This window comes from Armigeres subalbatus, chromosome 2, assembly GCF_024139115.2.
Source record: "Armigeres subalbatus isolate Guangzhou_Male chromosome 2, GZ_Asu_2, whole genome shotgun sequence".
Classification (NCBI taxonomy): domain Eukaryota; kingdom Metazoa; phylum Arthropoda; class Insecta; order Diptera; family Culicidae; genus Armigeres; species Armigeres subalbatus.
The window spans coordinates 278,781,349-278,805,814 of NC_085140.1; the positions used below are offsets into that span (position 1 = coordinate 278,781,349).

The window sequence follows — 24,466 nt, forward strand, 5'->3', positions numbered from 1 at the left end:
TTCGGAGCTGTTGTAAATGAGATGTTACTCGCTTGGTGGTTCGTGTTGAAAGAGGCCGACAGTCGCCGGACCATTTATTAGAACGGTATCGGTCATTACCGTTCGCTATAAATTATGTTGCCATAAAATACACGGAATGTACACTTAAATCATTTTAAGGTACACATCAGGGTGGTGTTTAAATGCATAAAACAAATAGTTTACCTCACAACTTTTATTAATTTTTAGTTTATAGTTTACTGAAAATAATCACGTTAACCTTTTACATCAAATGCTTAGGTGAGGTCAAGGAAGCAATTTTGAATGTACTATAAGGCCGTGAATCGCATATCTGTCCCATCTTTGCTGGGTTTCCTATTAATATAGGACAAATATGCGATTCACGGCAGTATCACTGTTTCAATTCTCTATCATTTCGTCATATGTCCTTACACATGTCAGTCTGTGGCACGTGGCCCTTACGTGAACGGTTTAACTTTTAATAGAACTTCCGTGTGTTATTAGAGCGTTACAGTTGCTCCGCCTCTTCACGGTCTCGATCTTCCGCTGGCGCTTTTTCCTCCGGAAATCGAGTTTTATCTGTCCCGCGCCCGTTCGTTTCGTGCCTCGTTTGCTTTCGTGTGGTGTTGCAGCCATCTTGCCCATACTGCATTCTTCTCCTACACTAACTGCTCACATTCGCCGTCGTACCACAGACAAACAGACATAATGGACGAGAGTTTTCCATCGTTCACTGATTTACTGGTCAATTTAAATAATCATTAGTTGGCCAATCGGTCACTCGTGGCTCGCGCATCTGATTTGCTCGTGTTTGTCATTTGTTCACTACCGCCATCTGGTTCGTGATTTGCTCAACTGAGTGAAATCAAGAGATGTCGTTAGTGTTTGAGCGACGATGAATTTGATGAGTGATTGTTCAATGTGTTTTTTTTTTTCATGTATTTATTTGGTAGGCACTCTGTGTTCTTAACCGCTACTGTGCCCTGATCTACTATGGTATTCTGCTGTACAGAATCCACACAGAATCTATTTTTAGATATTCATTATTCGTTATTGTTGTCGTTGCCAGTTCATCTTCTCTCGTGAGTCCATTGTGTCCGTTTGTCCATGTCGTGTATCCAACTATCGTTGCATTGTTCGGTTGCCATTTAATCCGGGTAACGTTGGAGGAATGCCTCCGAGAAGAACAAGTTGGCAGTCGCCATCAGGCAGCCGTGACGGTAAGGCACGTCTCCCAAAACGCCACCGTATGGGCTGCAAATCCGGCGACTGACGAGGGTTTAGTGAAGGGGCTGGGTGTTTAATGTGTTATGTCATGCCATTCGTTTCTCTGATCCGGGGGCACCATGCCAAGTGCGGATCGAATATCTCTCCGGTCATCCTCCAGGGAAGCAACACGTAGCTGCTCTTCTGTTAGGAGTTTACAGGTTCGCGCCTGGTGGCTGAACGCCATGCATTGGAAGGATCGCTCCATCTGTTTGTTAACTCGAGAAAATAGTCTCAACGGACACACCGGCCATCCGACTTTTACCTTGCCCGCCTCCACCATATCTTTGGCGCACTCAGCGAACTGGACTATCGACTCATTATTTCACCTTCAATGCTTCTTATACGCAGTTACCTTCCCGAGTATTCAAGCGTCGATGGGCGTGTGGCCTACATACCGGCCTCCCGACCCCGATGTCCATGGTTAGAACCCAGTCTCCGCACTTTATGAGATTCCTTGTGGCAAATTTTCATAAGACGTTTGATTGAAAATCATACGTCCATTTTCCTCAGTGCAATAATCGTATCGCTGCTACTTGTGTACCGGTGTCAGGCCATTAGGCCGAATGGTCATTAGGCCGAATGACCATTATGCTGAATGAGAAGTAAGAAGGGGACTTGTGGGGGACCAGAGCTCTGTTGGGCGCTCCTATCCTATCAAGTCCCTATCTCACGCTTCCACGGGTCGTTCGATGACAAAAGACCGCCAGCTAAGGGTTGTGTACTTAGCTGGTAGTGCAGCCTGGGCACTGTTGTCCTTCTGACATCAGCTAGAGTGAGAAGGTACGCCTCGAGCGTCTGTTCACCAGGAGGTGCGGCTCAAACAGCGTCTGCCTGGTACCCAGCGGCTGATTATCGAAATGCTGTATCGCGTCAGCTATACCTAAGGTGGCAGCCCCATCATCGCGATGTAGGTAACGCGACCCCGGTAAGGTAGCTTACTGAAGCCTCTCAACCGAAAAATGGAGATAGAAGAAAAAGAGAACGTTATTTTTGGCAACCGACCCGGCAACGAAATAACGACTATGATTGGAAACTCGGTACCTGGAATGTCAGGACCCTAAATGAACCTGGACGAGTGAGCCTTCTGGCTCGTGAACTGCAGAAGGTTGGAGTGAACGTGGCTGCTATTCAAGAAGTCCGATGGCCTAGATCCGGAGAACGTGAATTCCGAGCCGTGGACCCCACGACCAACACTGCATTCAAGTATAACATCTGTCACAGCGGCGGTGAAAAAGCAGGGCATGGAGTTGGTTTCGTAGTGATGGGCAAGCAGATGAAGCGAGTGATGCGGTGGAAACCCATTAGCGAACGATTCTGTGTGTTGAGGATACGGGGCCAATTCTTCAATTACAGCCTAATCAACGCTTACGCACCGACAAACGATAAATCCGACGACGTGAAGGACACGTTTTATGAATGTCTTGATAAAGCCTATGGAGAGTGCCCAAAGCATGACGTGAAAATTGTTATCGGAGACGCTAACGCTCAGGTCGGTAGAGAGGACTTTTTCCGTCCCATAATCGGTAGGGAGACCCTTTACTCCGCTACCAATGACAACGGCCTACGGCTAGTAAATTTTGCTGCTGCCAGAGGGATGGCCATCAGTAGCACCTACTTTGCACGAAAGAACATCCGAAAGCACACCAGGATACACCCAAATGGTGAAACTTGCAACCAGATAGACCATGTTCTGGTGGATGGGCGCCATTTCTCGGATGTTATTGATGTGCGGACATTCAGAGGCCCCAACATTGACTTCTGATCACTACCTCGTTGTCAGTAAAATTCGATCACGGTTGTCAACTGTATCGAACGAAAGATCACAGCGAACGATACGTTACAATATCCAGCGATTGTCGGCGGAAGGAGTATCGGCTGAGTACCGCCAGAAGCTCGACGAACGGATAAGTGCAATCAACGTTAGCGACAACATCAACGATCTATGGGAGTCGATCCATGGAGCGGTTAGCACAGCAGCACGACAAGTGGTAGGCACTGCACAGAGGCGACATAGGACGGGTTGGTTCGATGTGGAGTTTTTAGAGAGTGACAGACGAGAAGAACGTTGCCAGAAGCCGGATGTTGGTGTCGGGTACCCGATCGAATAGAGATCGGTACAATGAAGCAAGAGCAGCCGAAAAACGAACCCACCGCAGGAAGAAAAAATAGTACGACGAACAAGTGATTAGTGAAGCGCAGGAAAAATGGAGCAGAATGATATGCGGAGGTTTTATGAGTCTGTCAATGGCGTGCGGAGAAAGACAGCGCCATCTCCCGTCATGTGCAACGACCAACAAGAGAATTTGCTGACAGATGAAACTGAAGTGGTTGCCAGGTGGAAGCAACACTTCGAGACTTTGTTGAATGGAGGAAGTGACGGTGCATCGGTGAACAGAATAAATATTAGCGACGATGGACAAGCTGTGGAGTCATTCAGTGAAACGGAATGAATTATGGAAAATTATGGTTGAACATGGTTTTCCGGCGAAACTGATACAGCTGATTCGTATAACGTTGGACGGATCGAAATCAAGTGTAAGGGTTGCGGATGAAATATCGACGTCATTTGTTACCTTAGATGGATTAAACCAGGGTGATGCACTCTCGAATCTACTGTTCAATATAGCGCTCGAGGGAGCGATTAGGAGAGCTGGTGCAAAGAAGCGGTACCATTATCACAAAATCGCATATGCTCCTGGGATTTGCGGTCGATATCGATATGATTAGGATTGATCGACGTGCCTGGGAGAGGTTTTTGATCCTTTTAAGAGGAGGACAGCGAGGATTGGACTTACGATCAATACCAGCAAAACGAAGTACATGGTCGCTGGCAATCAACGTGGGTTCATTAGTGGTGGTGGTTGCGAAATGGTGCTGGATGGTGAAAAGTTTGAAGTGGTAGAAGAATTTGTGTATCTTGAAACATTAGTGACGTGCGATAATGATGTTACCCGCGAGGTGAAAAGGCGTATTTCAGCTACAAATAGGGCTTAATCCGGTCTTCGAAACCAGCTTAAGTCCCGTAGTTTGCAAACGAAAGCAAAACTCGCGCTGTATACTACTCTGATTCTTCCGGTGGCTTTATACGGCCATGAAACATGGACGTTAAATGAGGCTGATCGGAGAGCTTTCGGAGGGTTTGAGCGTGAGGTGCTGGCGGCGTCGCATGAATCACGAATTGTACCAGGTGTATAAAGGGCTATTAAGCTTATACAACACGGAAATAAAGTTTTTCCTTCCTTTTTCTTCCTTCTTGCTTTTTCCTTCTTTCATATTCCTTATTTCAGTATTCAAGCCGAGTACTAGAAATATATTAGATGTCTTTATTCACTTATGAATAGAATATCAACGTTTTATCTTAAGAACAAGTTTTTGGCTTACAAACAAATTTTTGATCAGCCATGTTGTATGCTGTGCCAATATGGACTGGTTGATGCAAAACCAGGAAGAAGGTATATCAGAGGATCCGAAATAAAATTTTGAATATGGTTCTGTATAAACTTTATGGAATTTCTAATATTGAGACATTGCAACAAATGTACTATAAAATAATTTCTAATTTTAGGCAAAAATCGTTGCCATCTTCTATCTATCGCAACAATTACAGAGTATCGATTACCTGGAAACCCTGGAATTATCAGGGAATTATTGTCAACCTGGAAAATCAGAGAACCCTCGGAGCAATCAGGAAAACCGGCGAGAGACAAAGTGAACATGTTGTATTCATATCGTTTGTTCTAAGTGGTTCTAAGGTTCAAATGAGGAATCGAAAATACCATGCCCTAATGCATTAATAAATAGGGCATATGCGATAGGGCAATGAGCTACAGACAAGCTGTCAAACAACTCGCTTCACAACTGACCAAGAAGCAGTCCATAAGGTTTTTGTCGTTTAATATACTTTTTTTTCAAACGCAGAAGAAGGACAGAATTGGTTTCTGGTGGACTTGAACGCTGGAGAAGTTTATTTATTTATTTATTTATTTAAATACCTGTTAGACCAAATGGTCGGGGTTCAGCCAAACCGCACCAAGCGGCTTTTTGACTGACTTGTAATATTTTGTTCGCACAAGAAACACGGGAATCATTTCATATCAACTCATACGTATATTTGATGTACGATATCCTCAGTTATGAGGTTGGGGGATATTCGATACGATTTGCGATCAATTACATCCGCTAAACGAAAGTTTGGGCAGAAAAATGGGTGATTTTTTGTTGGCGCTTGGTGTGTTTTGGCACAACCCCGACCAAATGATCTGAGCAGAGACGGAAATGGTTGACATTTCTTTTTACCATTCATTCTTCCATGCAAAAAAGTATAAACAAAACCACGGCCACCGCAGCAGCCACGTCAGGCAGATGACAGTCAGCACAAGATTTTACTATAGTCTCTCCCCACGATTAATGTTTTCGTACAATAATTTCACAACGTATAACCGTTTTTGGTGGAAAAAATTCATTTCATTACTCCTTGCACTTGCACTCCTTCTAGGCTTTGCGCCACAGGTAATTAAACTCGATTATGTGCTGTTTGGGCTGCGCACGAGCCGAAACAAAAAATCTCCGCACGCCGGCACGACTCTAACGTAGCAGCAAACGTAGCAGCAGTTTGCTTCATCGGCATAAAAATGTCACGATGTCGCGCAAATTTTCTTGTTTGCAATCTGTTTCGGCTTATTTGGTGCATGAAATTTAACTGGATAAAATGTAAATATTCGCATAATCAGAGTGTTTTATTGTACATTTCCCAACACTGGATCTGAGCTACAGAACAATTTCGACAACCTAGAACATCTGCATCGAATTAATTTGGACTGCACAAAATACGCAAGGGGCTTGCAGGGACACGCTGGGTCGACTTCGGTTTTGAAATTCTTCTTAATCGTTTCGAAATTTTCTACATTTCAAATGACAGCATCCGTACTCCAGCTGATCTAGTAAAAAAAATAGGATCTCTAGAAAAATAACAAACTAGCAAACTACAGGAAACTAGGTATATGAGGTGAATAAAACAACTGAGAAAAATTGTGAAAATCGCTTAAAAGACGGGAACCTGCTGTTTGAAATCATTATTCTAATAATTTTATAGGTATCGTAGTATTCGACATGTTAACCAAAAACATGTACTTTCCAACATCCAGTTCAGTTTTCCCATAATACAATGCAAGTTCACTTGTTTATTTATTGAATAAAACGGATGAGATGCAATTTGCGTTAAAAGTTTAGTCACAAGTTGAATCATCGCATAAATATACCATGCGTCTCCATAAGCTTTTAAGCGTAATAACTATTTTAAGGCGTAATGAGTATTTTAACTTATCTGAACATGCAATCATGCAAACATGCAAGTGACTTCAACGCCGTAAAAGCGATGATCCCCTTCCTACTTTGTGACCAAATAGTCTCGGAATTTTCCCAATCAAACAACACATGAGTATCGCGAATACAAATTTACTGTCGACCAGTGTAATTATTGAAACGACCAATCAATATGTGATCCCTGTTGAGGGAAATATCCTGAATATTATCCCCAGTCATATAGGCTCTTCCCTTGCCTTCAACTTTCCCACCCCATACCAACCCTCATACAAACCTGAATCGGCCAATCCAAAACAGCCCAAACAATCGTTGGACTCCCAGAATATAGAACAGAATCGACAGAGTGCGGGGAAGCAAGTTTTTTAACCACTTTAATTATTACTACATTTAACCTAATTAAAACTTAGGTTATACAAGGAGCTGATCGTTGCAATCGAAGATCTGCTCGGGAGGGGAGCCCACAAGCGGGCGGGTGCCATACTGATCGGCATAGTGGTACTCTCTTTCCCACGACTTTTTTCAAAGATTTCAATAGGAAGGGATCACCTATGAAAAAAATGCTAGAACAAAAGTTATTTGGCATAGCTAAAATTTAACGAAACGAAAAAAAGTTTTTGATTGTAAATCAATAGTGACTTGACTGTTTTCAATAGTTTCCCTTTTTCACAAAATTGATTATATTAGCAGTCTAATGAAACCATAAAGTTATGCCAAATACTGCTTTTTGTTGTTGAAAAAATTCAATGAATGTTGAAAGGTGTAAAATTTAATGGAGCTCTACATCTACCATGGTCCATGGGAAAGAAATGGTTAAGGCTCTATAGAATTATTTCGCCAATCGCAAAAAATCGCAGCCCTTCAATCATTAAAACGACTTTTGTACAAACCAAAGGACCTACCGGATTGCCATTCTTGGCGCCGCATCCTACATTTACGGTATCGGCACTGCCACCACTGCCCGGACCACCCACTGGACTTGACGTAGTGACCTCAACTTGTGGCATTGGAGGATGTGTAGGGAGAGGCGGCGGCCAAACCATTGGTGGATTTGTGGGTTGATTGACTTCTGATGGCGGTCGCGGTTTCGTAGGCCATGTAGTACTGCTGCCCGGTCGGTTAGTTGGCCTTGTAGTTGGTTTCGTCGTAGCTTCGGTTACCTGCGAAGCAACGGTTGACGTGAAGGAAGGTGGATGGGTGGCTGCGGTATGGTCAGGAGGATGAGTTGGGACCGGAGGGGGCCAGCTTGGATAGTTGTTGTCTTTCGGAGGTTTCTTCTGATTATCGCCGATGATTTCATTTCCACTGCCTACCACGGGTGGTGCAGCCGCTGATTCGGTGGATGTTTCCGTGGGTGGCAGCGGTGTTATTGGATTGGTACAACACACTCCAAATGCTTGTCTACCCTGATCGTTGAAGTAACTACAAGTATCGTAATTCCCCAATACCCACGATTCCCACACACTCAAATCTGGAACTTTGAAGTATGGATAGCATTTCCTGAATGACGTGCAAAAGCCAAGATGCCCTTTCGATGTTAAACAAGGGCTTCCGTCGCCAAGAGCCTGAGTCCATGTGGTAGTCTGTGCTCTGAGCCAAATGTGTCGCGGTTGCCTCGGCATAAGCTGACTAGCTGGAAGAAAATAGAAAAAAAAAACACAAAAGGGAAGGATTAAAACATTACCGAGCAGAACAAGCAATAAATCAACGTCGTGATTGAGTGAATCATTCGAAGACATCAATCTCATTTTGCCCAAGTAAAAAATGAAGTGCAAAAAACAAATTTGGGGTTCATTCACTCACCCGTACTGAGGCGTACGTCTGGAATGCTTCAGAATAAATTTGCATATCAAGCAGGGGCCTGTTGTTGTTCCCATTTGGCGGATTATTGGCATATGTGTGTTAAGTAGATTGAACGTTGCGGTTGGGATCATGAAACGATTGATCGAATGTCGTATTTAAAAATATCCCACAAAGGATTTGTCGCGTTCTTCGGACGAATGTGATCAAATTTGGGTTTTACCTCTATGAAATTACTCACTTGCCGCTGCTTTGCGGTTTATGATTGGAGTAAATAGATGCAAGTGTAAAGAATAGAATACCTGGGCCAAAGTAGCGTGTGATTCAAGAAATAGCTTTTCTGAACACTAAATAAATGAGGTTACTTGCAACACTTCCCACCCCATATCCTAATGGGGACGCGTAGAATGCGTTATGCTTCTAACTTCACCAAAAAAAGCGATTGGATTGATTCAGAAGAATGAAAAACATGCTGGTTGTAAATTACCCCACATGTGGGGTAACTTGCAACACACGCTCAGACTTCAAGTTTACAGCTCCGAGGTGAGCCAGCCTAGGGCTAAAAAGATACAAAACAAGTTTACATCTAATAACTTCAAATATTTCCAGCAATTGCTTTAGAACAAAGTTGTGTAACAAATAAGGTACCACGACACTCAAAAATAAGCACATCAGATTCTATGTTTTTTTGCGGTTTATGAATAATATTTTCTAATAATTTACGAATCGAGTAATGTTTCAAAACCACTCTCTCATGAAATGGTAACACCATTGCTATTTTAGTACTCTCGGTAGATACATTTTCATAGGCACAGGTACCGGTGATATTTTTGTAGTTTCGAGGCACATAACTACAAAAATATCAGTACAATCCAAGGTTATTGCCTTGTAAAATTCAATCAAATTTAATTGAATATCGAATGTTAATTCGTTTGATAAGATAAGCTGCAATTTTACACGTCGTTGAATTTTCAAATTTATTTGCTGTGCAAAATTGGTAGAAACTTTTACAACCACCGGTTGGGTGTATGTCTGAAACTCGATTTGCGCAATTGTACAGCATGTAAAAGATTTAGTTCGAAAAATGTATTGGAGGGTAACCATTTCCTTCGGTGGGGTTTGATCCCACGAAACCAGTACACTATACAGGTGCTTCCCCTACTAACTACGAAGGACCTGCATCGTCATCCGCAGCTCAGAGGGACGAAAATCTTCAAACATTGCAATAAATTTAGGGTAAAATGCCCAATAGTGGAACCCCTAGTAGCGGTATTTTGCTCTTCCTGTCATAAGGAGTAGACATTTTCAACATATTATTATATCTGCTTGATATCTAATAGCAAGTTCTGCATCTCATCTTCACGATACATACATAAAACACTCAAATACACGACGTTTTTCGTTGAAATTAACATTTTAAACTTGCTTCCCTATAGTCGACACTTCTTTTGATTTTCATGTTCCGTTTCGGGACGTTCTTCCCCCCAAAAAATGTTTATAATGAACACTCTCGTGATTATTTTTTTTAAAGAATTGTAAAAAAAATCATCTAATTTTACTTTCCATAGCATTTCCAATGCATCTAATCCAATCATAGAACTGTAAGATAGGTTCTCCCGTTGGAATTTCATAGCAAAATGTTTACATTGTACTGTAGTAATGCAACAATTGTTAGAGGGTCCACTGTTTGTAGGGGGCACTATTGGGCACTTTACCCTACATTCCGCTTGAACAATCGCCGGAAAGTTGCAAAGTTGAAGTAAGCATTTCACTGTTGCAAGTTAACCCACCGTTCGATGCATTTTCTTTTAGGTTTTGTTGGTAAATTTGCACAACTTTTAACACGCAGTTTTGTTCATAAAGGGGAAGGTAGTCGGTGGTCGGCTTTTGCCCAATTGAACAAAGTGGTAACATTTGCATACCAATAGAAGCCTATAGGCATAAGATTTATTTTATATATTAGAAAAATTTCAATAATAATTTTGTTAGGTATGGATTTTATGCCGTTTAGAAAAAGGTGGTCGGTTGTCGGGACCCAAAAAATACCATTAAAAACGGAAAAATATGATCTGAAAACATCAAGATTTATTATGTAAATGGCAATGAGATTAATTACATTTCAATACATTATTGCGTTGCGTTGTAACGGAGCATTTCGTAGATTGCATACTGATAGCTGTCATAAATATTATTTATCTTTCTTGCTCCAATTGCTTACGGATTCCTATTTGGGAATTAATAGTAATCCAAAATGATGAAGCATGAAAGCTACCATTGCCGGCCACACCCATCTTCTCCGTTACTAGGGAAAGAAATGAAATGATGATATGACATATCTACTTAACGAGAGGCCAGCGAATCACCTGACGCCCTCATAGATGTCAAGGAGTTGGATGCTTGGTAGGGAATTTAGTTTAGGAATGAGGCATTCCACGGAGGCATGCCAGTCGATCCTGAGCGACCATTTCGAAAATATCTGAAACTTTGCATTTCATCTAAATCGTCATTTTTCGATATCAAATCTTCATATTGAGTCACGGCTAACTTTTCAAAATGGTGTATGTGAAAATGGTTCAAAAATATTTAAAAAGCTGCTCAACAAAAACGGAGTGTTCGATTGTTATGATTTTTTTCAGCAAAGTTAGACAACTAAATGATACCACTTGTCCTAAGACGAGTTTATACCATCCCATTGAATTCCACCACTTAATTGTATCTTGACAGATACGTATTTCGACCTCAACAGTAAGGCCGTCTTCAGTGTCTCGTACTTGACTCGACTCAAGTACGAGACACTGAAGACGGCCTTACTGTTGAGTCGAAACGTATCTGTCAGGATACAATTAAGTGGTGGAATTCAATGGGATTGTTTAAACTCGTCTTATGACAGGTGAAAACATTCCACTAAAAAGCTCAAAATAATTTTCTTAACTAAATGATAGTTCTTAAGAAAACGTGCACAGTAAAAACAAATTTTTTTTACCTTTAAAAATATCATTTTTGTCACAAAAACTCGAATATCTCAAAACCCTATCTTTTTACGAACGTAATTTTTTTTAGGGAAAACGGTCCATTATATTAGCTATCTACCATAAAAATTTGGTGATGGTAAACTAATAAACAAAAAAGTTATGACATTTCAAACATTCCACAATTTTCACATTTAGTAAAAAAAAAAATTTTCCGTGTAAGTTATTTCGAGAATTGCAGTTTGATGCAGATTTTATTGTTATGGGCTTTGCGTGATTTAAAGAAGTTGTTTTCATGATATTTTGATTTAATTATTCATAGCATCTATAAGAAACTTAGACACGATCCAGTGTTGTGATCAAAAGTATTTATAATGTCATAATTTTCATTGTACGTGACTGGCGAAAAATTCTTTTAATAGTTTTGAAACCTGTTGATAATAAGAAACATATCAGAAATGTTATTTTTAAGACAAAAGCTTCAAAAGATCTTATGGTAATTGTTTTGTTCAGTCAAGCAAATGACACCAAACTAGTCAGTAAAAACTTAAAAGTGATTTTGTTTTTTGGAATATATTGATCAACACGAGTAGCCGCTTTCTCAACTGTTGTAGGCCGTTTGATGGAAAAAAAGTGTTCAAAAGAGTTACGAAATCTCACCGAAAGCACCATAGATCAACTGAAAGCGACTGGTTATGCTCCAATGTCCACATTGAATACAAATTTACGCATTAACACGTCCTGTCGTCTAAACGTTGACAAAAGAGCAATCTGTATATCATCGGTTGAGCAGAGCGCAGGAAGTTCGAAAACGACAACAACTGAGGAATTGCCAGATGTACCGACAACAACTGAGGAATTACCAGAAGTATCAAGTGCTGAGAGCCTTGTCACCGTACCATCAGCGAAATCTGTTTCAACAAATCAATCGGAAGATGAGTGTATCCAAAAGGTCAACATCGAACGCTTTAACGAAGGCATAGCTGGGATAAAAGTGCCTCCGGTTAAAGGGAGTAAGATGGACTACGTTTATTACCCGGAGAAAAAATACCGTGAAATAAACGAAGCTGTACGAAGAAACCTCTTCAAATTAGGACCTGATGATGTGGAAAATACAGACTACGATGAGGTAATTATAAATATGAAAGAAAGGTTCTCGAATGCAGCCACGAGAAGGAAAGGAAAATTATTGATTTTGTCGATGCTGCCAAGTTCGTGGTCTATTCAGGATGCCATTGATGAGTTCAAAATCAATAGAAATACAGTAAAAGAGGCAAAACAATTGAAGAATAACTGTCTTTCAACCAAAAATACTAGGTCTAGTACTGCATTAACAGATGAGACAAAAGAAATAGTAGTTCAATATTTTGAAGATGATGAAGTAAGTCGAGCTATGCCTGGTCAAAAAGATTATGTATCAGTAAAAAAAGATGGAAAGCGTCAAGCAATTCAAAAACGATTAATGATGACGACTTTGAAAGAAGCGTACACACGTTTCAAGGAAATTCACGATAATATTAAAGTAGGTTTTTCCTCATTTGCAAGCCTTCGGCCAAGGCAATGCAAGCTTCTTTCCAATTCAGGAACACATAATGTGTGTGTGCACAACCCATGAGAATATTAATCTTATTTTACATAGTTTGAAAAGAATCAATTTAACAAAGGATATTAAAATGTTAACTGGTAGTCTTTTGTGTGAAAATACAACATCAAATTGCTATCTACGATCTTGTTCGGATTGTCCAGGTTCTTCATCATTGGAAAATACTTTATTCGCTGAGTTTGAAGAAAAATATATTGATCAGTTATCATTTGAGCAATGGGTGAACACGAATATAGGTGTGACCTAGAAACTATTGTAAAACCTTTAGATGAGTTTGTGTAATTTTTTTTGCTTGAAATTAGAAAGTTTAATCCCTCACGATTTCATTAAAACAGAACAATCCAGCTTTTTAACCCTTATGCGGCCGACGGGGTACCCGTGTTCCTTTTTCAAATTCAAGTGGTGATATTTCAATGAATTTTTATAGCTGAAAGCTGAAACTCGGTGACATCTAAGAACTCCATAAAATGTAGCATCTGTGAGAAAATCACGTTGATACAGTGAGAAGGGACGTGGGGAGGGGCATCTGATTTTTTTTACCACGTGGATGGCCGACAGGGTACCCGTGTTCCCATAAATTGATATTTTCATAACTTTAACAATTTTCAACCGATTTAGATAATTTTGACAGTTTTGGAAACAGAAACTCATATACTTTTTGCCCATTGTCAAGGTTTACAGCTTTTGTTTATGGTTATACAAGAAATCGTTGAAGTAACGCTTAAGAGTCTACACACGTAACCGAAGGACTATCAACCAGATTCAAATATATTACATGCTCATTGCGCTTCTTAGAATAGTCGGTGTTCACAGTATATATTCTGGGGCTCTGAAAACCCCTGGAGTAAGGCCTAAGTCATCCAAAAAATCCCTGGAATAAGATCTTATGGTCTACAAACGTAACCAAAGGTCTATCGTGTAAATTCAAAAACGGTACATGCTCTTTATGGTGCTTAGCAAATAATGCTTTCACAGTATATGTTCCGGGTCATTTGCATTCCAAGTAGTTCTTGTTGCTGTCATTGATTCCAGGTGGTCTACGAACTCCATACAGTCAAGGTCTTCGGATCAATCTCCGTAATGGAGGCAGTTAACGAAGAATAAACAAGTTGCGTGACCCCTTCTTGGTATATGTTTGTATTCTAAGTAGTTCTTATTGTTATCGTGGGCTCCAGGTAGTCTACGAACTCCACACAGTCAAGGTCTTCGAATCAATCTCCGTAATGGAGGCAGTTATCGAAGAATAAACAAGTTGTGTGACTCCTTCTTGGCATATGTTTGCATTCCAAGCAGTTCTGGTTGTTGTCATGGGCTCTAGGTAGTGTACGAACTCCATAGATTCAAGGCCGGTGGATCAACCTTCGTAATGGAGGCAGTCAATAAAGAATAAACAAGTTGTGTGACCCCTTCTTGGTATATGTTTGTATTTCATATAGTTGTTGTTGTTGTCGTGAGTTCCAGGTAGTCTACGAACTCCACACAGTCAAGGTCTTCGAATCAATCTCCGTAATGGAGGCGTTTATCGAAGAATAAACAAGTTGCGTGACCCCTTCTTGGTATATGTTTGTATTTCATGTAGTTCTTGTTGTTGTCGTGAGTTCCAGGTAGTCTACGAACTCCATACAGTTTAATGAAGGCAGTTATCGAAGAATAAACAAGTTGCGTGACCCCTTCTTGGTATATGTGTGTATTACAAGTAGTTCTTGTTGTTGTCGAGGACCCCAGGTAGTCTACGATCTCCATAGAGACAAGGTATGGGTTTCGACCTTGGTAACGGAGGCAGTTATTGAAGAATAAACAAGTTGTGTGACGCCTTCATGATATTTGTTTGTATTCTAAGTAGTTCTTGTTGTCATTGGTTCCAGGTAGTCTACGAACTCCATAGAGTCAAGGTCTGTGGATCAATCTTCGTAATGGAGGCAGTTATTGAATAATAAACAAGTTGTGTGACCCCTTCTTGGTATATGTTTGTATTCCATGTAGTTCTTGTTGTTGTCGTGAGTTCCAGGTAGTCTACGAACTCCATACAGTCAAGATCTTCGAATCAATCACCGTAATGGAGGCAGTTATCGAAGAATAAACAAGTTGCGTGACCCCTTCTTGGTGTATGTTTGTATTCCAAGTAGTTCTTGTTGCTGTCGTGGGCTCCAGCTAGTCTAAGAACTCTATAGAGTCAAGGTCGGTGGATCAACCTCCGTAACGGATGCAGTTATTGAAGAACAACTGGAAGGAACGGAAGGTAGCGGTTTTCCTCCAATACCTTTTCCGAACTTAATCTATCACATGTTGTGCATAGGCATAATCGAGTTTCAGACATAGTTATTAATTTCCACTCCGGGTGGCTCAATACCCGGAACATAGACAACTAACTTTGAATGTACTGAACTCGAAAGGCGATCTCTCTTCGCTTATGTGGTCGGGTTGGGATCTGACGATCAACTGGCACAATCTCACACAACCCTACTTCATCGAGCGCCGTTGGTGATGAAGCAAGTGTGTAGGATCTAATACTAAATACTCATCCTACGTGGTTGGCATTGTACAAAAACATATATGAGAGAGTTAGTTCTGAGAATGTATTGCGAGAGTTCGGCTACATGCCCGGTGCTGTGAATTTGGTTTCATCAGTACCCGCTAAGCTACGGAGGACGACGGAGGTCTTCGTAGCTTAGTAGGGAAAACACCTGTCTAGCGTACTGGTTTCGTGGAATCAAACCCCACCGAAGCTCTGTAGATCAATCTTCGTTATGGAGGCAGTTATCGAAGAATAAACAAGTTTTGTGACCCTGTCTTGGTATATGTTTGTATTCCAAGTAGTTCTTGTTGTGTCTTAATCTCCAGGTAGTCTATGAAATAGAGTCAAGGTCGATGGATCAACCTCCTTAATGGAGGCAGTTATTTGAAAATAAACAAGTTGTGAGACCCCTTCTTGGTATATGTTTGTATTTTATGGGGATTTCGACTGGATTAGTTGATAAGAAAATTATTTTGAGCTTTTTAGTGGAATGTTTTTACCTGTCATAATACGAGTTTAAACAATCCCATTGAATTCCACCACTTAATTGTATCTTGACAGATACGTATTTCGACCTCAACAGTAAGGCCGTCTTCAGTGTCTCGTACTTGACTCGACGAAGTCAAGTCAAGTACGAGACACTGAACCTGTTGAGGTCACGTATCTGTCAAGATCAATTAAGTGGAATTCAATGGGATTGTTTAAATGTCTTATGACAAATGAATAAATGCTAATTTTCAGAATTTTCGGCTTTCAGTCACATGAAAATGTTGATAATTTCAAATCATTGCCAACGTTTCGATCCGGGGGTTTGGATCTTCATCAGGGCTCGAAATTAATCAACCTGTCGATTGAAGTGTGGGTCACACGATGGATTGTCAGGTGGGTTGGGGTAAACTGCACTAGCTTCATTTGTCCCAGCACCATAAACAAGATGAGTGGGTGGTAAAGAACAGGATGGGCACTACACAGTAAGTCACTACGATACACTTCTACCATGACCAGCTGTTGCCAGTTGCTGAACTAACTGTATTTTAAGTAGTTGTTTTCATTGTCGTGGGCTCCGTGATGAAGGCAAGGCAAAATACGTGAATGGAATCCGTATTTTTTTGTCGAAGAGACTTACAAACTTATTAACAGGTACTCATAAATGATTCATAATAAGCTGCGCTGCAGGCAGTGAAAGTTATTTCATAAAAATCTTTAATGTTTGCGGCAAATTGGGTCGAAAACGTGATAAAATCGGGTTAGACAAAATCAGGGGTAGACAAAATCTGGGAGTGACAAAATCGGGTCAACCTCATCTGAGTGAATGTACGCATTCCTAGTACAGTAGCCGTTCGATAACTGCAAAATTTTTACTTTTCTAATGCCGTTCGATAACTGCAACGCACTCTAGACGTCAAACGGTTGTCAATCGACGTCAGATGCAATAAAAGTGCATCTAAATGTGCAGCGCAATGCAGCTGGCTTTGAGCCTGACATCGGCTTCAAGTTTAGCGGTCCGATAACTGCAAAACTGTTGCAACAATCGAATTGCAGTTAAAAAGCATTGCAGTTAAATGACTTACAGTTATCGAACGTCTGCTGTAGTTTTTGTTTTTGCCATGGTACTAGGTAGTCTATGAACTCCATATAGGAATGATCTGCAGATCAACCCACGAACGGAAGGCTATTGGTATATGTTTGTATTTCAAGTAGTTCAAGTTGTTGTCATTAGCTCTGGGTAGTTATTGAAAAATAAACAAGATGTGAAACCTCATCTTGATATATTAGCATTCCAAGTAGTTATTGTTGTCTTGTTGTTGTTGGTTCCAGGTAGTATACAAACTTCATTCATATCACTAATATGAAGTTGTCTATTCTTTGGAAATGCAAAATGTAAATAAATTGGAACGATACAACTTCACGCCGAGAACGTGAGGGAAAAACAGGCTAATATCGCAAAGATCATGTACCATATTAAAATTAGATTAAGGACACTCCTCACGGAATCCAAGTTTCAAAGTGCTCGCGTTTTCGGGGGCACACCAATCGATACGGAGGCGGCGCAAGGATTGACCTTAAAGACCCTCTAGATATTCGTGTAAGCCTAGAAGTCTTACTCCATAAATTTCTAGGATGATCATTAGCATATGCCATGAACGCATTTTAAGGCATGTACCAAATTGAAAACAGGCTGATATATCTCTGGTGTAGATCCTAATGCCTTACTTCAGGGTTTTTTTGGATGACCATGAACATTTGAAATGGGTGCATTCTATTCTACGTACCATAAAAGGCATGTATAACTATTCAAATAGGCCGAAAGAACTCTAATTATGCGTGAACTTCTTGAGGATTGTTCAAGTGTTTTCTTGGATACTCATGAACATATGCAATGAAAGCGGTATATTCTATGTACCACAAAGAGCATATGCCACTTTTGAAACAATCCGAAAGGTATCTGGTTGCGTGTGAAGATCCTAAGGCCTTTTCTAGCAATTTCTTGGAAGACCATAAACATATGCAATGGACGTATTCTATTCTATGTGTGATACATGTACCACTTCTGAAACAAGCCAAAAGGTCTCTGGGTACCCATGTAGATTTAAAGGCCTATTCCAGGGTTTTCTTGGATGACCATGAACCTATGCAATGGACACAATCGATTCTATGTACCACAAAGGGCATGTAACATTTTTGTAAAAATCTGATAGATCTTTGGTTACGCTTGTAGATCTTAAGGCCTTTTCCAGGGTTTCTTGGATAACCATGAACATATGCAATAAAGGCGTTATATTCTATGTACCACAAAGGGCATGTACCAGTTTTGAAACAATCTAAAAGATCTCTGGTTACGCGTGTAGATCTTAAGGCCTTTTCCAGGATTTTCTTGGATGACCATCAACATATGCAATGAATGCGCTCTTTTCAATGTACCACAAAGGGCATGCACCACTTTTAAAACAATCTAAAAGATCTCTGGTTACGCGTGTAGACCTGAAGGCCTTTTCCAGGGATTTCTTGGATGACAATGAACATATGCAATGAAGGCGCCTGAGGACTTATCCGAGAGATTTCTTCGATAGCGCAGAACATATGTAGTGATCACATTTGATTTCAAGATGCGCAAAGAGCATGTACCACTTTTGAGACAAGTCCATAAAACCATGGTTACGAGTGTAGACCTTAAGGCCTTACTCCAGAGATTTCTTGGATGACTCGGAACATGTACTGTGAACGCATTCTATGCTAAGTACCACAAAGAGCATGTACCGTATTTGAATTTGCATCATAGGCCTTTGGTTACGCGAGTAGATCTTTAGGCTTTACTCCAGAGATTTCTTGGATGACTAAGACCTCATTTCAGGGATTTTTGTATTACCCGAAGCATATACGGTGAACACCTTCAATTCTAAGAAGCGCAAAGAGCTTGTAGCATATTTGCAACTGTTTGAATGGCCTTTGGTTACGCGTGTAGACTGTTAAGCCTTACTTCAAAGATTTCTTGGATAACCATGAGCATAGGCACTAACTTCGACAATGGTCAAAAGCTTCCAGGCGGCCTTCCACGTGTGTTTTTTGTTGGCCGCATAAGGGTTAAAAATACGAAAATACATTACAAAATGGTGAATTTTTAGTCATTTGTGATTTTTCTGAAAGATACAGCTTTGTATTGTAAGATAATAATTAGGATAATATGATAGATCGAGTAGAGAGACTCATCGATCATTCCCTGCAAAAAAATATTCTGGTGCTGATATTAAATGTCAAATCTAAGATTATTTTTGTGATCTGTTAATTCATTTTTATTTATTTATACATATAATATACATAATATCGATGAATACATAAATATGGAATATCATAAAAACAACTTGTTTAACTCACGCAAGGCCCTTAACAATAAAATCAGCATCAAACTGCGATTCTTGAAAAAAAAAATACACGGAATTTTTTTCTGGTTTACTATGTGTGAAAATTGTGAAATGTTTGAAATGTCATAACTTTTTAGTTTATTAGTTTCCATCACCAATTTTTATGGTAGATAGCTAATATAATGGACCGTTTTCCCTAAAAAAATTACGTTCGTAAAAAGATAGGGTTTTGAGATATTTGAGTTTTTGTGACAGACAAAAATGATATTTTCTACAGCAAAAAAAAAATTTTTTTTAGGTTTACATTTTTTTAAGAAACACCATGTAGTTGTCTAACTTTGCTGAAAAAATCATAACAATCGAACATTCCGTTTTTGCTGTGCATCTCTTTGAATGCTTTTGAACCATTTTCACATACACCCTTTTGAAAAGTTAGTCGTGACTCAATAAAAAGATTTGATATCGAAAAATGACGATTTAGATGAAATTGAAAAACTGTGCAAAGTTTCAACTCAATAGAAAATCATGAATTAAAATTTTTGTTAAATTTTGATGCAGTTGCTTGGATGAGCGATTCCAAATGATATAAGTTTGAACAGACTTTGGGAGTGACCATTCTAAGAAATTTACTCCATTGATGATTTTTCTGGGATGGGACGAAGCAATTAAACTTGCCCTGGCTTATTAGCCTAAGTTTAAGCGTCATTGTTCGCTCTTTGAAACGAGAAAGAAAGTAAAATATATTAAATGCCCCTCCCCTAAATTTGTTTCCAAATGTTGTTCTTATTTATAAATAACGGAACACTGTAACTCCGATTTATTCTGTTGTGAACAATAATTTTTGCGAAATTGTCTGCTTAGTGAGTAAAACGATCCCTCTAAGGTGATCGAAGCATGTAGTATGAAAATGATGTTTAGTATAAAAAAACATTTTTACTCAGTTTTATTATTCGTAATAGGGTATCTGTTCCTATATCAATAACAATAAGGCAATGCGCACATGAAATGCATTGATTTCTCACCCAATAATCAAGAAACATGAGAATAATTATGCTCACCTCACGTAATTTTTAATTGAGAACAATTTGGCAACTTCAAAAATGAAATTATTATCACATTCTAGAAGTAGGGATACGGCAGGTATTTTCGTCTGTTCGTCATAGTCTCGAAAACCAATAAAAGAGACGTTTTTTTGTAAAACTCATACGTACCAAATCGTAAGCTCAGGAGAAACGTTCTGCTATAGTGGAGATCTAGCAAATGTACGTTGCTTTCGTTGGTTTTAGCCCCTACGACGATGGACGGAAATACCTGCCGTTTCCCTATTTAATAGCTTAAAAACATCATCACCATACCTATTTCAATAACATCCAAAAACAGTTAATCCTATGCTTGTACCTATATCAATAATACTGTTTCCAACATAAAATACGTACACTATTACTTGTGTGTATACGTAACGATATGATTGAAGCAACCCCGTGGCAAGACATGCTTTTCAGCGTAGCGAACATCTTCATGAATATGTCCAGCATACCTTTTGAAAAGTACTTCTCCCGAATCGTGCGTTTACAAGCAACTACATTTTATCCAAACTATTGTTGGCTACATATTTTCAAATTATTCAAAAATAATACCAGCTATTATGCGCATGTAAATATAATCCTAAAACATCTTTCTGCACACCATTTATTTCATTTCAATTTCACTATTGAATGTTGTTCGAATTGCATCCCGGACCATTTCAACTGTGATGCTCATCACAGTATAAACAATAATAATATCTTTTGTTTGATTCGGGCAGGAGAACAAGTTACGAAATATGATTTCGTGTAGCGTTTGATTTCACCTATCGATTCACTCCAATTCGTTAGTTTATTATATTTTATCGTCAAATAACATAATTCCCATGGTCAAAGATGTAAATCTTGCAAATTATTTCGAAAACAATTTTCAGATTTAACCAAAACAAATAGTAAACAAAACACATAATGTTTATTTTCGTACAATAACAACGGACGGTAATGAGCTACCGTCCGTGGACATGGTGGCTATTGTCAAACCCCTTGTGATAGTATAGGACGCCAGGGGGGTGGATTGAAGTGATGCCGAATTCGTCAATGTTTTGTATTTGAGTTGAAATATAATTACAAAATTGCCGTTTTTGTTGTAGTTTTTCAACTTATCAGTTTAATTTTATGTTTGTGATAGATATTTTTTTCGATATACCTTATTTTACAAACATAAGAGTTGAATTTCACAGTGAAAGTTTGTTCAAGCATTTTTGAAATATAAATCTAGGTCGGCAACCCTTGAGAGTACTGCAAGCCATGTAAACAGTTTGGAAACAGATGATAAAATAAGTACTATTTCATTTATCTAAGTAAATGTTATATAAGGCGAGGTAGTGCTGTTTTGGATTGTAATCCGATTTGTCGAGTCAAGTAGGAGAAACTGTAGACGAGCATACTGTTTGGATGAAAATAACTAATTATAATATTAAAATCAAATTGAGTATTAAACTATATTGTATTTTATAAAATGTATGTCAAATACCTATACTTCAAATTGAAATTATTACTGTTTGAACAACAAACATGCTTTCCAATAATGTCATGCTTTTTGCAACGGTCAAATAAATTTCAGTTAAAATATCACTGTAACTTGATTATGCCTTTAGTTTGCAAAGCGTTGGATTATGGCAACAAAATCAGAAGATGTATTCGTGAAATCCGATTAATTTATTTCCATATTGATTCTGACAGCACAGCATTCTAAAAGTTGTAATTAAAAAGGTGTTGTGGCGTTCGAAAATGTAGTTATGGCGCGATTCTTACATCCAGTTAGTTAGTTCAGGCATGTGTTTCCGACCGATGGCGATGTAGTAATGAGGTTGTGCGTGTACAATATCAAGATTTAATTAAAAATTAACATAGGGATGCGAAACACACTTCCCAGTACGCTCAAGTCAGATGGACATTGTATCGTAAATTACCCATCATTTGCTGAAAACAACCACAAGCAGAAGAATAGTACATTCCATTATAACGGTACTTCCCATCACGGAGAATGCGAGTTAATTAGAAAAAAGCCGGTGCGCTTTCCTCCTAGTTGAAATCGCGAAAGTCCGCCAATTGGGTCACTATCGGTGGTCTTTTCATCGGTAACTTTTTGCAGACCATATACAGAATAGCAAATGCGTGCTAAACGACAAGCCCCAGAACCTAACTCATTGAAGAAGTTGTTCGCAATCGCTGATCGAGCCCCTGCTGTGGTGCGCTAGCCACGTGCTTGTGAGACTTCAGAATGGAAGATGGTGATGACTGAGGAGACGCATGAGGACTACGTGGCGGTGGCACGCTTGAAATTACATCACGTTCTACTTTCTTGGGTCCAGTGCAGAGTGCAAGAAAACTAGGTCTGTTTGCTGCGACTTACATTTTTCCCAGCTCGCCAATGGAATTTTTCAAGCAGGGCATAATAGGAACAGATTAACTGAATATAAAAATCTGCATTAAACTAGCACCACTCAGTATACTTAATTATCTTGCGTTCAAATATTTGAACGATATTGAAAAGTTGGTGCCCTGACACGATGTAAAGTTATCGTTCAGCGACGAGATCATGAGCTTAACTTGTTAATTCAACGAGCGTCATCACATAAATTTATGGTCATGAACAGCTATACTCAGCAGACATGCAAACTTAATCACAAATCCATCCCAACAGCGGAGGGCCGTTTCCCGATTGTTTATATTTTGTCTGTGCAACTTCGGCGGTAATGCTTCTATGAACTGTTGTCCCCTCGGTACATGTTGAATGGAAAGAATAGATCAATAGACGGTGGCGAAATATTTACTTCATTAACATAACGATTAGTTCTTTGTGCTTTGGAATTCGATTTTGTTTCGGCTAATCATCCGTTGGAAGTCTGGGATACGGGGTGAGTGATCTCGCACCTGATTCGAATTTTATTCCATATTTGATCAATCGAAAGCAATAAAACAGCTTGAGTGTGTATTTTAACGCCTTACGGGAAATTATGCGTGGCAATTTAATAGCAGCGAAAATTTCGTATCATACAAGGACGGAAATGATTTATGCATGACTCACTTGTACAGAGAAAGTGAATGAGTAATTCGCTTCGATTCTTTTCACTATAGTTTTTATTGGATAAGAAATAAAGGATACTAAGCATGCCAAAATTTAACTTGAATTACTATGCTCTGTTGCATGTATGGTCTGGTTATGACATTATTTAGCTGTATAAGAATAAAAACACAAAAAAATTTACAACGCATCCACACGAGGGTCCTCAGATTACATTGCTCACAAAAATTATTAAGCGGATGAGTCATGTGTTGAAAGTCCATTTTACAGCCGTTTTGACTCTATAAGTATTCCCACCACGAGGTGAAGAACTGGATTATTACCCCCAAAAATTAAAAAAATAAGAGTTACATGATTTCAGTTACAAGAGTTAGCATTATTGGCAGGCCTTACTTTGTAGTTTGTACGCTCAAATCGTCGAATGATTCATGATTTTTTTTCGATAGTAGATAAGCCCGGTACTCAATGTATGAGTTAAATCCCCTCAAAAGGTGAATATGATTCACGAAAGAAGGCCCTCCCGGGCAGCAGCAATGAACGGATTAACAAAACATGATATGGACTTGATTGATATAAGAGATGAAAGAACAGGCAACAATATAAAAAATTTGCATCAAAATATCATTTAAATATCAAGATATAATATGAATAAGAACAAACTAATAGTACATGATATTCCTCAACTCAGTATTCGAAAATATTCTATGTAAAATAAGTAAAGTAAACCTCCCGGAAATAATTATAAAGCAATCGCTGATTTTCATATAAAATGGTCATGTTTGAGGATCAAAATTTCGGTTTCTAGCAATTAGATTGAGAACATTTTTGGCATTCGGCCTAAAAGGACCTAAATCTCAATTATTGATTATTTTTAGTTTGCATCCCGCATAATAAAAAACAACATGTTATATGGTCAGAATCATTATTACGATGTAAGATATAGCTTCATAGTTTACGTTGCGGTTATCGAATACTTTTCGATCGATTCAACCATAACTGCTCGACATCATCACTAAATGTC

General features: G+C 39.2%; 1 protein-coding gene across 1 annotated transcript in view; it reads right to left on the bottom strand.

The window, feature by feature from the left end:
• Window positions 1-24,466, bottom strand: part of LOC134212293 (clotting factor B) — a 32,222-nt gene that overhangs the window by 2,514 nt on the left and 5,242 nt on the right. Inside the window, exon 2 of the mRNA XM_062690006.1 lies at window positions 7,491-8,221. Within this exon, the coding sequence (XP_062545990.1) occupies window positions 7,491-8,221 (731 nt within the window). The remainder of the gene's footprint in view (window positions 1-7,490; window positions 8,222-24,466) is intronic.